Source organism: Streptopelia decaocto (assembly GCF_964273445.1).
Source record: "Streptopelia decaocto genome assembly, chromosome: 2".
In the NCBI taxonomy this organism is placed as follows: domain Eukaryota; kingdom Metazoa; phylum Chordata; class Aves; order Columbiformes; family Columbidae; genus Streptopelia; species Streptopelia decaocto.
This window is the reverse complement of record NC_138655.1, coordinates 159,567,878-159,583,158: the sequence shown is the minus strand read 5'-3', so window position 1 is coordinate 159,583,158 and position 15,281 is coordinate 159,567,878. Positions and strand designations below refer to the sequence as shown.

Sequence of the window (15,281 nt, the reverse complement as noted above, 5' to 3'; positions counted from 1 at the left end):
ATAGAAAGATGTTTCAAAGCACACATTCACTCCCATTCTTACTCACATGAACAGTTCTATTGAAGTTAGGACAAATTGTTCAGATGATCAAGGTCTGTAGGAACATTTTCCAGTTACGCATAGTTTTTAATTACAATGCTTGCTGAAGAAGGTAAGAAGGTGAGGGCATGAACTTTAAGACAATAAGAAGAGTATAAAAACATTGCAGGTCAAATCCTCATCTCCCATAAAATGGAAAAAATGTTCATTTCAGTTGCATCAGTTATAGTGGTTGAAGATTAGCTGCTGCCTCTAATTTCAAGTTGCGTTCCAGCTGTTGGTTGATCACTGCAGGTTTGTTTCTCCCCAAAACTACTGCTGACTCCATCCCACTATTATCACCTTCCAGAGGCTTCTGGTTCTCCTGATACCTCAGGTTATTCCGACACTCCAGTTTTAAGTTCAAGCAGCCTGGAATGTTTTTTATCTACAAAGCTAAAATTCTTTCCTCTCCCTAAACATATTACTTTGTCTAGACTTCCTATAAGAAACTTCCCTTTCCAATAGCGTTCCACAAAATATGTCTAGAGTTTTTCTGCAAAATAAAATAAGTATCTACGCTACTAGCAAAGTAAGGACAATCCTCATTGTGAGGATTCCTTTGCTCACTTCTTCAACCATCAATTGTTGAGTGGACTAAAAGGATGTCCTGATTTAACTGGTCCACCTGCTGAGTGCTTCTTCCATTGCCTGGCCAGGCTGGTCACTGGTAGTGACCCTGGAATATAACAGGACCTTGAAGCAGGACAGAGAAGAACAAGCATGAACACCCAGTGTTCTGACTCCTCAGGAAACCCTTCAAAGTCCTTCAGAGTGTGTGTCATCCAAAAAGTGCTTGCCAAAGAATGAGGCCCTTCTTTCCAGCTGTTGTTTGGTGCCCTATGAATGTAATGCTGGCTCTGACTTCCAAAAGTAAATCAGGGGTATGTGACTTGAACCTATATTATTAAATAATATTATTATTTTTGTTAAGGACTCAACAGTTGTATTTCTACTTTTCAGAACATAAAAAGAATATTTTTTTCTTTTTTTTTCTTTTCTGCTTGCACTATCATAATGCATTAAAAATAGTGCATTACTATTCAAATATTTGTTTTCAAACATGCTCATTAATCTTCAGGAAAAAAAAAAAGGTAAGGAGGGAATGAATTAGGCATCTTTTCATGCTGCATGTTTTCTATTTCTATGGAGACTTCACTAACCTAATCCTCTCCCTTAGAAATCCCTTAAGAATGCTCATAAATTTCAGGGACACAATTCTCATCTTTGGAAAATGTCGCCCTTTCAAAAACAAGCACCTTCAAAGGGTGCATTTTCAATACTACGGGTGGTCTTTTTCCACATTTGACTTTAGTGTGTATTCGCACAATGGTGAAATCAAATCTACAGACAAATATTTATTACTGGAGAATTATTCCAATATATCTGCCAGAATGAGTGTATGGCACTTCACTACTGAGATTTTATTTGCCCATTGGACAAGGCTGTCTTTTGCCACATGTATACTAAAAGAAAAAAGCAAGAATTATAACCAAAATTCGCTGTTTCTTGGACTCCATCACACAATTTACCTTGAACAGAAACAAACATTATATTATCACTCCTATGCAGTGACCATGATTCAAAGAAGAAAAGATGATATCAAAACCAAGGGGATCATTGGATATAGCTAATGTGATGACATCTACCTTCAGGAGTTTTGTTATCACTTAATATAATTTCACTTCCTTGCTTGTTGGACTTCATTTTTTAAAAATTAAAATTGTATTCACACATTTCTTGCTTTACGTTTGTTTGGCTGAATACAACTGTTACAGATGCTTATTTTCTAAAGTAATCATAGAGTGCAGAACTGAGACCCATGCGATTCCAGAGAGGTCTGGGTTCTGTCAAACTGAGTAACTGCTGCTTGCACTGAATCCAATAGGATTGATAGAAAAAAAGGATAATTACACAAAGCTTTCACAGTTACAGCCCACAGCCTATTGTTTTTTCTGTCAATGTTTTCCCCCTGCAATTGCAATGACCTTTACTGAATTAAAATTAAACAATGTTCCAACAGTGTTAAAACTGATGTGTCAGTGGTGTAAAAACAGATACCCTTGCAATAGCCCTTGGGTGACTCAGTTCACCAATTCCACCAGCACCATTAAAACAGCAGGTCAGCCTCATTATTATTATATTTGCATATAATTAAGGGACACTGTGTGGGCAAAGTTATTGCCATTGGTCTGTACTTGATTTCAGATTATGAAAAAGAAAATTAATGCTCACAAGATCTGACATTCAGAGTATGAAGAATTTCATGACTATGCCAGGTTAGGCAGAAATCGAAGAGGTTTTAGCCAGATATTTATAAATTGTCATAGAAAACACTACTGTTACGCGGGAACCCTAGATAATTTCTCTGAAGCTTTGAATACTATTTGTTGCAGAAAAGGAAGTCTTTCTGATTATGAATTTGGGTGAAAAAAGGAGCAACATTAGTGAAGAAGAATAGAAAGAGATGTGTGTTCAATCCCAGAACTATCAAACCAAAGAAAGGACTCCTGGAAAGCACTGGCTTTTGACTAAAGTTCTCTGAGGGTGCCACAAGATAAAAGAAGATAGCAGTAAATAGATATCAGAGCACAAGATACCCTCAAGATCTCTATCTTTGTTCCATTCTGCTGCTTTTCTGTTATGTCCCATCAACTGAAGAAATGTGGAGGGAGATTCAGACCCTCACTCAGACTTCAGCACTTTACCATTCCCTCAATACACATGAAGGAGTTTATAATTCATTTCAGTGTGTTACTTTGCTGGCAAAAGTCAAGATTCAGTCCACTTAACTCCTCAGCATCTATTTCTAGGCCCTCTTACTTAGGTTGGCCCCTGGGCTTTGACTGTCTATAAAATCAAAGAAGGCAGAGATGGGTATTGACAGGTCAGAAATTTAGATCCCTGTTCATTAGCTATAAAGTGCTGGACTCTTATACGAAGGATTTTCAGCCTGTGAAGGACCTAAAGTCAGATGGGAAAAATCCAGATCCAAATGCAGGTATTTATAATCTAGAGAGACACGTGGAAAATAATTGACTTACCATTTTCTGGTTTGTGTGCTTGCAAAGCATGCAGATTTCTTTTAAACATGTGGGGTTTGTTATTCTTATTGTCTTAAATAAAAACTCTGTGATTCTATTTTATTTGGAAGGACGTTGACAAGAAAGCAATGCCAATATCCAGCAACAGTGACTGGCCTCTGGGAAAATAACTGTCCATGGATAAGTAAGAGGACAATAGGACTTCATTAAAGAATATTTCAATTCCAGGCTAGAAAGGGAGATGTAAAAACAAGGAATGAAAAACAGATCTTTTTAAATGGCCAATGCTTTGTCAGCCTTATTTCAGTCAATCCTGTATGTATCACATTTTTTTGCCCACAGTGGCGCTTACATCTACATGACGCGATATCTACTGCACGACCATTACTGGAAAATAAGTGGGAAATTAAAACCAACCACCAGTTTTCATTTTACACGTGTATTTTTCTTGTTGTTTTCTTAAATGAGATGGTTAAAAAACCTCATTCTAAACCTCCCCCTCTGCAACCCCACCAATGACTTGGCTCAAATCCAGCCTATCTGGGGAAGGCGCCTGTTTAACAGACATATTTCCCAGCGAAGAAGGTTACAGGAAGGACTTTCCACAAGGCAAATAAACAGGTGAGGTGCCAGAAGATGGAGTACGTGTGCTGAATTTAATAATTCAAGTAGGTCTTGTTATAGCACAGAGCATGCTGGTTTTATCAAAATGACCAAAGATAATATTTCCCATCTGTGGAATTTTAATGAATAAATTCTGTTTATTTATGTTTCTCTCTCTTTTTGAAAGGAAACAGGAAAAATGAGTGTAACTTCTTTGTCAATGCCATGTTCTTTTTTCATTTTCAGAAATGTAAAAACTAAAGAACATTGGTATCTTGAAATGCTGACAGCTTGGGCAGAGACTTGGACATTGACAAGAATCAAGAGTAGGGTGAGTTTGGGAGGTCAGATGTTTGGAGGTTTAACTACTGTAGCAGGAGAGGTTAAAAGCAGGAGAGAATCAGTGAAGGCAAAGAATCAGAGTCAGGGTTCAAAAGAAACAAGTAACCTTGAATACTTCCATTAATTCGTGTACAACAGCACATACCCAAAGTGGTTTCAAAAAGCATTTCTGAAGGATGTCCAAATTCACCAGCCAGTAAGTATCATACTAACACAGAAGGAGAGATTCAGAAGATCTGTTCTCTCTTCCCAGTACAGATACCAGCTTACTGGATGACTTACTGGGATAAGCACTTGGACTTTTGTTCATCCGTTACCCCCCCGGCCTGTAAAATCAAAATGACACTTGCTTCTATTGCAAAGCACAGATTGATTAGTAGGAAACGACATATCAATATTATATATTATGATTGCTATTGTTATTATAATTTTTGATGATAATCATGGTAATAGTAGCATCTTTTCAATTTTTCAGATGACAAGGCAGATTATTTTTCCCTTTTGCCACTGTTAGTCTCTTAAGTGATCTGGTATAAATATGAGGAACATCTGTTTCCATCTGTTCCTGCTTTTAACGTGCAATAAGTTTTGAAAAGAGTATTTCATCATTCAAAGCTTTTTGCCTTGTAATTTTAGTGTGGCATTTAGGCCAAAGACTCTGACTCAAATGCAGGGAATTTCTCACTCACGACTGCTATAAATGGCCCTGCCCGCTTCTGTTCCTCAGCCCTTACTCTGAGGTCTTGTCCCTGCTGCAGAAATGATTTGGCTTCCCTGAGATTGCTGCTAAACTGCTGTATGCTGCAGCCTGACAAACAGAGGAAAACCTGTATCAATTTTATGTGGACTGATCAGCTTTTGGAAATTTTTCTGTTGTTTAAGAGCTCTAAAGAAATCCCAGGAAACCTAAAATCATAACTCAGGCTTCTTAGTTAAATGTGTGAGATCAAATGGAATATAGCTTAAATATGGGTTTAGCACAAAGAAATCCAAAGATGCTTAACTTGCCTACTGAAAAGTAACAGAATTGGACTTTTAGCTTTTTTGCTTTGCATTACAGACTCTCACAATGAAACTAAATATTTGCATATGAAATTGATTGAATTAATCCATTTGTCATAGTGAAACAATTTGTGACAAGTAATTACACTACAAAAAATATACTGAGTGTGGTTATATGTTAGGACTACAAGTGATGCTTAGATATTAACAGTTCCAGGCCAATTACATGAAGCACACATTTTTCTAATCAGTAAAAATAACACATGACCCACTGAAAGAAATCAATGGATCAGTGACAGAGGGATTCTTCAGGCAACCACTGAAGAAAATGGGACTGATCATTTTGTTTTGATTTGCTCCTGTTGAAGTCTGGTGGATTAATTTAGTTCTCATGCCCTCATGATATTTTCAACTCAGAAGACATGCCAAGGAAATTGTGGATTATATACAAACACACCACATATTAGACAAGGGAGGTAAAATGGTCTAGAAACCTTTCTCCATGTGGATTTACTTCGTCTAGCCTGATATCTTGCATATAGCTTCCTAAAGACATATTGGTAACTTGGAAGAAGTTTAGAGCAGAGCAACAATAATAAGCTTTGGACAGGATATTCTGATGAAAAAGGGAGGAACTCTTACATCAGCTTGCAAATGTCTAGCGGATGAGGATGAATTGTTTAGGGGGTGGGTTGGATTAGAAGTAAGAATGATAATTAGAGGAAACTGAGTAAATGAGCAGTCAGATTTAATATTAGCATATCCAAAGCACAAGCTGTGTATTAGATATTAAAATCTACACATTTGAGGTATCTACCAATCTATATTTGCAATTCCTCACATTTTAAAGTTGAGACATTTGAGAAAAAAGGTAAGATCACTACAGTTAACTAATAAATGGCCATCAGAACAAAAAGCCAGAAACTTTATGGATACGGATTTTTAAAAGAAAGACTACTATATAACAGGATATAAAAATATCCTGAATTATCCCCTGAGAAATTGCCTGGATATGACCTAAAAGGAGTTTTCCAACTCAAATGTCTATGATTCACCGTATGTCACGCTCAGGATTTTCTTACTCCTGGAAACAAAAAAAAACAACCCACATGATCAAAAATGACAGTCCTTTTCCATTACTGGTTGTAGTTGCCATCCTCATAGCCACAATATAATTGGATGCTGCATCCACTTACCAAAACACTGAGAGGAAGAAAAGAGTCACTTTGAAAGACTTAGAGGCAAATGCTATTCTCCGTTCCACTACTGCAGACTACCCGTGACCTTTACTTTTTCTGAATTGTTCTAAACTTGTACCTTTGCTAACAGAAAGCAGAATCTGGCCCCTCATGCTGAAACCACAGTGGAGACTCCCCAGATGTGAGCCCAAAGACCACCAGAATCTGACTTTTGCCCTAAGGCATTGCAGAATGCATCAAGACGTACGCACTGGAATGCGGAGCACTCACAGATGTTCTTAATAAAAAACAAGACAATTTGCATCAGACGCCTAACTAGTGTAGACTGAAAAAAAGGAAACTACATCTCCTGGAGTTTCTGTAACTGATTAACTCATTGGCTTGGAAAACAGATCCCATGCGAGAGCACAGTAGTAGAACAAACAGATCCCCTCCACTGAATAATTTGCAGAATAAGTGGAAGGCAGTGTCTGATTCTCTGGGTAATTTTGTATTTTCCCTTTAGACGGCAGATGGGAAAGAAATATATCTGCTACCTGCACTGACCTCGCTTGCCATTTTGTTACTTAAAAGTAATTTTCCTTACTAGAGAATGGAAAAAAATGCCACAGTGATGCACAGTCATTTTTGAGGTTTTAAGTGCTATATTTTTTATAGAAAAGGACAAGGAGTTGAACTAGCCACAGAAGCTAATTTACTTTTAGCCCAGCTTGTTCTAAATTAATCTGGTTTGGATACACTGATGTGTTGTCTTGACTGAATTTAAGCCTTATTATTATCTTGTGACTAATGTATAGAGTTGTGTTAATTAAAAATAACAAAAATTAGAATTTTTCAGCAGTAGGAAAATGTAACTGACTTTAGCCATATGGGAAACTGTTAAAATCAAGCTTTGTTTCCAGTGACACATTTATATTAGATCCATACACAGGAATACGTTGCAAATCACTTTCAAATTTTTACAGAGGCACTGACTGAGAATCTACATGGGACTGTTACAGTTATCTAATCTAGCACAGAATCATAGAATCATTTCAGTTGGAAGAGACCCTCAGGATCATCGAGTCCAACCATAACCTAACCTAACTCTGGCACTAAGCCAAGTCCCGAAGAACCTCATCTAAACACCTTTTAAACCCCTCCAGGGATGGTGACTCCACCACTGCCCTGGGCAGCCTGTTCCAATGCCCAACAGCCCTTTCCATGAAGAATTTGTTCCTAATATCCGATGTAAGCCTCCCCTGGCACAACTTAAGGCCGTTTCCTCTTGTGCTATCACTTGCATCTAACACAAGCAAGAGAATTTCAAATAATATCTTGGCATCAAACCGGATTGTCTGTTTAAGATAGTACATGCCTTCAGGAAAGATGTCCGCTTGACAACAATGTCTGTTGATGGAGAACCAGTGAAATCCTTACACAAGTTTTTCCAGAGGTAAATTAATGGTTGTCACTCCTTTGACATTTTTAATCTATCTTTTAATTTTCATGATGACTACAATTAAAATACTATTTTCAAAGATGTTAAAGGGAACATTCCCATTATATTGAAAGCTTTTTAGTTGTCTATTATTTTCTTTACTGCTAATAAAATATGACCACCACTACAGCAGGGAGTACAAGATTCAGTCAGTCTGGCTCTCGACCACATAGGAACCATGGAAAACTGAATACTTAGAGTGAGTTTCAGCTCCAGCTTCAGTTGTTTATATATACATAATTAAAATATAGGTGTCCACATATGAGCTGGGTGTCTCAACTCCACTATAATCAGTGGAGATCTAGTGAATACAGTCAGGGGAACTTGTTCAGCTCAGCCTGGAGTAGACAATTATGTTTAGTCAGACAAACAGCTTTCAGCTCAACAGATTGCAGTGTGCAGGTCCCAGTTCATATACACAGACCTATGCAGTAGTCACTTAGACAGAAGTTTGTTAGTCTGTAAACTGACTTTTGCTTCAGGAGGTCACTTAGTAAATGAAACAGGCACATGAGATCTGAGATGCTGTAGACTACCCAAGTCATTTACCAAGGAGTGGCAGTGGTGACCCAGAACCTGCATCCAAAAGGGAGACAATACTCTGCCTTGGGGTGTCCCACCAGCACTAGATGCCTCCAAATATGCAACTCAATCAAGCCCATAATTTACTAGCTGCTATACTCACTCCAAGCCAAATTTAAATTTGCTTGTTTCCTTTTTAATTTAAATCAGAAGAATGGAAAGCATACCTGACAAACATCATAGTGCTCGAAGAGGGATAGTAAACCAATGTCACTGCGGCTTGTGATACCTTTCAAAATCGTGATATTGCCATTTCCAGAGTCCAGCTCAATCACATTGTTGAAAACATTGGACACAGCTTTGCCAGTCAAAAACAAGTTCACCAGTTCCTGTTTGTGACGTTTTAAAAAAACAAAACAAAACAAAACAAAACACAAACCACGTAGTTAAACAACTTGTCTCTAAAGATGTCAGTACAAGATTGATTAAGGATTGATAATGTTACACATACATGAGATCCTAAACTGATGGGGTGACTTTAGGGTTAAGATTAGGATTGCTTACAAAACTCCGGATATTTTGGGGAAAGTCTACTCCCAAAGTAAATTGAAGAATTACTAGCAGGGTTTTCAATGTTCATTTATCCAGAGACAAACTGCTGATAATCAATGTTCTCTCAACCTTAGTGTTGCTGTGTGGTTTTTTAATTAAAACATTTTGGTAGCTCTTTTTCTCTACAATGAACGTTACAGCATTAATGATAGAAATTAAAAGCCTGTACAGTAGTATATGATATTTCTGCATGTGCTGGATGATGTATTTTGAGTGTTGGACAAGAGTTGTTACAAGATTTTTTATTTTCTCACTGATTATTTCTGGATGAACTTAAGTCTCATTCAGTAAGACATTCAACCATATGGCTTCACATCTGGTCCATATCACTAATATACTTGCCGCAGCAGATTGTTGATTATTTCCTCTCCAATTGAACTAGAACATGGATATGTCAGAGGGTAAATACATGTGAGAGAGTGGGTGTGTTTGCATGTGCACATGTGAGTGTGGCTAAAGTTAGAGGAGCAGAGACGTCAGACATTTTGCTTGGCATAAGATCTTCCAAGGGCCAGCTAGGATGTAAGAGCGCATAACAATATCTAGCAGCAGACTGCGCTACAGCAATGAACCAGCTAGCTACTAATGAACAACATGTGTCAAGAAATTTGAGGTGAAATAATAATAAGAAAGTTTCCAGGAAAAAAAGAGTCCAAACTACCATGCCTGAAGACATGAATAACACTGTTATTGCCAGTTTGGACTTAATGTATGATGTATGTAATGTATGACTGTGCACATTTATAGCCACGTGTTTCTTCTGGATTCTCTGGAGTTTATAGGTTCATACGGGTGTTTTAGCACTTCTAATCCACCAGTGATGTTCCACCACCTTCTTGGGGAATCAACATGTAACCACAGTATAAAAGAGAAGAACATTTGTTTAGGGCAACAAAGATGCTGAAGGGAGTGGAGCACCTCCTCCCTTATGAAGAAAGGCTGAGGGAGCTGGGTCTCTTTAGTTTGGAGGAGACTGAGGGGTGACCTTATTAATGCTTGTAAATATATAAAGCGGTGAGTGCCACAAGGACGAAGCCAGGCTCTTCTCGGTGGCAAACAATGATAGGACAAGGGGTAATGGGATCAAGCTGGAACACAAGAGGTTCCACTTAAATTTGAGAAAAAACTTCTTCTCAGTGAGGGTGACAGAGCACTGGCCCAGGCTGCCCAGGGGGGTTGTGGAGTCTCCTTCTCTGGAGACATTCAAAACCCGCCTGGACATGTTCCTGTGCGACCTCACCTAGGCGTTCCTGCTCCAGCAGGGGGATTGGACTAGATGATCTTTTGAGGTCCCTTCCAATCCCAAACATACTGCAATACTGTGGTAACATGAAGCTTGTGTTTTGCAGCCAAAATAGCAGTATATTTAATAGCTGTGGACCATATTCAGAACACAAAACTGCCCATGTCCCAGATTTGGGGGAATCCCAGAATTTTGGGATCTACATTCCACCTATGTACCCAAGGCAAAGGGTTTCCAACTGCGTGGTTGCTTCTGCAGTCCTAGAGCCAGTGGGAGATGTTTGGTACAGAAAACGAGATTAAATTTAGACTACATAAAGTTATGGTCCTAAGTGTCAAACAGGAACAGACACATGCGGACCAGAAAACCAAGCCAAAAAGCAGAAGCAACAACATACTGAAATACAAGGATAAAGAGAAAAGGATGAAGGTGTTTTACATTACAGGGGAAAAAGAAAAATAAGGAACTTAAAATAAGATACGCCATCTCTTCCCAGAGATCAGTTTGCAGCTCTGCTTGCAGAACATCCCCAAGATCGCACACTCAACTTACCTGAGTACAGTAGCCGTGGCTGCCAATCAATCGGTTTGTAAGTACATCAAAATCATTGCGCACCCTGAAAAGGAGTAGAGAATACAATTAAATTAAGAGTGGAGAATACAGTTAAAGTGTTTTCCAACCATAAATACAGTTCTTTCAGTTCTTTCAAGGTCATTATTTGCATGGCAAAATGGAAGTGTATATATCAACTAAACCTGTGCCAAGCAAAAGTTTGTTAGAGCTAGAGTAACGAAAATAGCTCTAAAGGAGACAAGAAGTCATTGTCACTACTAGTTAGAACTTTAGAAATTAGAACTACTGGACTACTTGTCCATGAAACAAAGAAGAAAAAAAAAATATATATATATATATATATATATATATAAAAAGACTATGTGTACACATTTACAATACTGCTGTGTCGTCCCCTCTTCTATTTTATGACATCAAAGAGAAAAGTCTGTGAAATTGCATTATTGATGAATATGGAGTAATATATCCCCAAACTAAGTTCCCTCTCCCATACTCCTGGAACTATTTAATTAGTAATCGGTCGATGACCTCAAAAATAAAGGTTGTAACTGTAATCATTTTTATCCTGCAGATATAATGAAATTGCAAACATTATTTTATACGTAAAAAAATGTCTAATCTATTTTTTTGTGAAAAAATAGTGTAGTATAATTTGGGACAGCTATGGCAGTAAACCTCACAGATTCATTCTATGGTTCATAAAAAGCTATTTCCCTTCAGTATAAAATAAGTTCATCTAAATTGTTTTGGCTATATGCTTATCTGGGCATTGTTCCAAAGGGAGAGACAATGCCTGATTGATCATCAATTAAGAATTATTAATAGTTATTCTACATATACCTAGCCTTCTCATTCCCATTTGACTTGTAATATCTTCAACACACTGAAATGTTCATGTTTCCTTGCAATTAGCACAATTATTAAACAAATAAGCAAACAAAACCCATAAAGATTTGTTCATGACAAATAAGAATTGAATTGGTGTGGTTAGGGTACAACTGGCTAGAAATTTCCCTTCAACACCGCTATATATGCTATGTTCAAAATTTATTTCTTAAGTAAAAAGTTGGGACATTACCAGTTTTCATCCCAAACTTTACATAACTAGTTTCTCATGGGTTTTCTTTGAATACGAAAATAAGAAAGTAATAATCATTTAAATCAAGTCACTACTATTGAATCACAATTCCCTTATTTAAAACTTTATTTTAAAGATAATTTAGTCTCAGTCATAACGAATGGCCACAATAACATCTCTTGCTAGTGTGAAATCAAAGAAAAGACCACGGAAAATGTGCCTGCGATATGGAAAATTCTCTCATGCAACATTGCAAGGAATGGATGAGGTGATAATAATCTTTGGATTTTGGCCATTTTTCAGTTTTAGAAACAGTTTCATCTTGAAAACACCATAGCCTTGTTTGAAATGAGTAGACTATACAATATGCGTCAGTTAGGGACAATGGGACGTACGACAAAGACAATAGGAGGAAGTTCTAATTTCATCTGTAGGTACAAACAATATGGGAGTTCAGAGGTGTATCTCAGATTTTCAAGAGGAACATCTGCCATTCAAATCACCTCTGCTAATGAGGAAATAAACATTAGGTATATAGTTAAGAGGTTTACACCTATTCTAAATGGTTTTAAGATTATTATTCATACCTGCCAAAGACTTAGCAGCCTCTGTGCAGGTGTATTTATTGTGTTATAATAAAAGGCATCTCCTTCTAAGTGCAAGTACACTTAATGCAAAAATATCAGATAAAGATAGCACTATATGTTTTGGTTTTTGCCAGGCTGTGAAGGCATTCATTGATGACAAGCAAATCTGAAGCATTTGTTCATTCTGGTGTCTTGGCTATCAGATGTCAAAACAGACGTAATGAATAAATCATTACTACTGAAATACTTTGTCCCTGCGTGAAATTTTCCATTTATACTCTTTAAATGACTTTAAAACAGAAAACCCCATTAAATTTAAGCCAGGGGACTTTTTAAGTATCCCTGTCATCATCAGACAATGAATTAAAGACTTGACTTTACTGAATCCCTACTTCTGCATGCTGCTTTGACAACATCACAGGTCAATAAAAAGACATGACCAAAGAGAACAGTTTTAACGGTAAATACTTCTTCCTCATCCTATAGTATTGGTATTTTTCAGTGTCATGGTAGTACATAATTCTAACTGGAGAGTGCACTTGGAGAATGGTGGGTTTTGCCTTACCTAGTAATACCGTAAAGTCTGTGAAAAACAAAACAAAACAATTCATTCAGAGAGCAAGATACTGGTTCTTAAAATCTCCTGGACAAATATTAAAATTAAGCATGTTTTCAAATATACTTAAGCACAATGTTCCACAGGAATAATTTCCTGAGTTGATATAATTAAGAAGTTGGCAGTGAGATGTGTTAAATTTCAGATCACTCTAAGATGTCCCAACTTGATTTTAATTCTAGATTTACTGTGTGTAATGTGATGTTGCTTATGTCTGTACTGAAACCAGGGAGGAAAGAGTTTGAATTCTGAAAGGAGTGAGTAAAGCCGTGGCTTCAGCAGCAAGTACCTTCGGATTAACATAGTTCCTAATGTGCATAAAGTTTCTACTTCTGCTGTGTTTCAGTTTTTGCCCTGGGACCCTTGAATTGATGAATTCTCCATTCAGTTATGCTGGAATTGCTTAGTCCAGGTTTTCTGATATCTTGAGAAAATGTGGAGGTATTTTTATACACACACAGAACCTAAATAACATGGCAAAACTCATCTCCATATAGATTATTATTTTTTCTACTGTTCTTTTAAAAAATATTTATATTTTTTGCATAAGAGGGTGATCAGGGTGAGGTACCTGTATCCTAGAGCTCACCTGTCTGTTCCTTCAGCATGCAATCTAACATTTTTTTCGCATATTATTATTGCATAAAATGAACTTAATTATGTGGCAAAATTAAAAGATGTGTAAGGTGGCTTCAGAGCAAATATTTACTTTTAGGAAGTGGAGAAATCTCGTCATGACAGAAATCAGCAAAATACATCTGGTGTGAATTATACATATTTTTTCACGTTTTCTAATGGTGCTGGTTTTAAGGCAAGAACACCTGAAATAGCCTTTCCAAAAAAGTATCATTCCATATTTAAAATCTCATTTTCTCTCCATGCTCCTGTTGGTGATTCTGTGTTAATCTTCAGCCTTGTTTAAACTGTTAGTTTCAAGTTACAAATAATGTAACATTAAGGATGTAAAACACTGAAGATGTATTGATGTCCTGAGCCAAACCTTTGACTGCTCTGAATTGTCACAGCCATCCTGACATAACCTGGTGACTTCAAGGTAGCCTTGACAGATCTTATTAGGGATCTGCCCCATGTTTTCAATTCATTCATCCATTCTGGGATGTACAAATTATCACACAGAATCCCAGAATGTCAGGGATTGGAAGGGACCTGGAAAGTTCATCCAGTGCAATCCCCCCATGGAGCAGGAACACCCAGATGAGGTTACACAGGAAGGTGTCCAGGCGGGTTGGAATGTCTGCAGAGAAGGAGACTCCACACCCTCCCTGGGCAGCCTGAGCTATTCTGAGAGTTTAAGACAGAGGGACAAATACCAGAGTTATAAGAAACTGTAATGGCAGTATAAACCTCAGCACTGATGGTGCATCGACAAAATAAACTACAGTGATCTGAATGGATTTTACTAAAGTTTTAAAAGTGCGTAAATACAAAAATGTAAGTATTTTAAGCACTGGATGCTACAATATAGCATAATCTGTAATCAGACAAACTTTTTCTTAGCAAATAACGCTAAGCTAGATAAATAAGACATTTAAAAAATGCTTCATACACGTTAGTTTCTCAATTTATTTCCAGGAAAATTCTTGCCAAGTCTTAAATGGAAAACATCTGAGCATTGAATATTAAATATAAAAATCACATACAAACTGTAGCGCTAGGAATGACACAAGACTATCAAAATATGAGTTAGTTCATGTCAGTTATTTACCCTAGATATTGTTTGGATTGATAGCAGAAGAAAATAAAACAATATAAAACAAAACGTGGTGTATTCAAGTAAGTGCTAGCTGGTTTACAGTTCTTAACTCTGTGGCAAGGCTGTAATAAAAAATTGGTGACCTCATTTTGTTCATGGCAACAGACAGCTATATTAACAAACACACAATTACAAGTCTAGTCCAAAAATAGAATTTGGGTTGGGAGGGACAAAAACTTGTCTTCAAGCATAAGGATTTCAAATAATTACAATGGGGATGTGGAAAATGACAGGATGGGTGACTGGCTTATTGTGTAAATGTTCCATAATTTTTCTTTTTGTTTTTTTTTTTTTTTATACTGGCATACTGCAAAGGTTTCAAATGAATGTTCAAAAAATAAGGGAAGAGCCCTTTTGAAAGAGAAAATATATTAAAAAAATACTCTTTGGGATTCAAACCAGTGAAAGCAAGGAAGTGGCTTCATTCTTCATTTATCACTTCTTTCACATACCTGCTAATTTCACAAAGATCTTAAAATGTACATGTACTGAGGTAATAATGCACATTTAATATACCAGCTCTGTTTC

At 37.1% G+C, this 15,281-nt stretch overlaps 1 protein-coding gene across 1 annotated transcript in view; it reads right to left on the bottom strand.

Moving 5' to 3' along the window:
• MINDY4 (MINDY lysine 48 deubiquitinase 4) overlaps nucleotides 1–15,281 on the bottom strand; it is an 80,913-nt gene that overhangs the window by 15,505 nt on the left and 50,127 nt on the right. The window contains exons 14-15 of the mRNA XM_082046971.1: nucleotides 10,678–10,741; nucleotides 8,498–8,659 (exon numbers count right to left, since the gene is read on the bottom strand). Coding sequence (XP_081903097.1) covers nucleotides 8,498–8,659; nucleotides 10,678–10,741 — 226 coding nt within the window. The remainder of the gene's footprint in view (nucleotides 1–8,497; nucleotides 8,660–10,677; nucleotides 10,742–15,281) is intronic.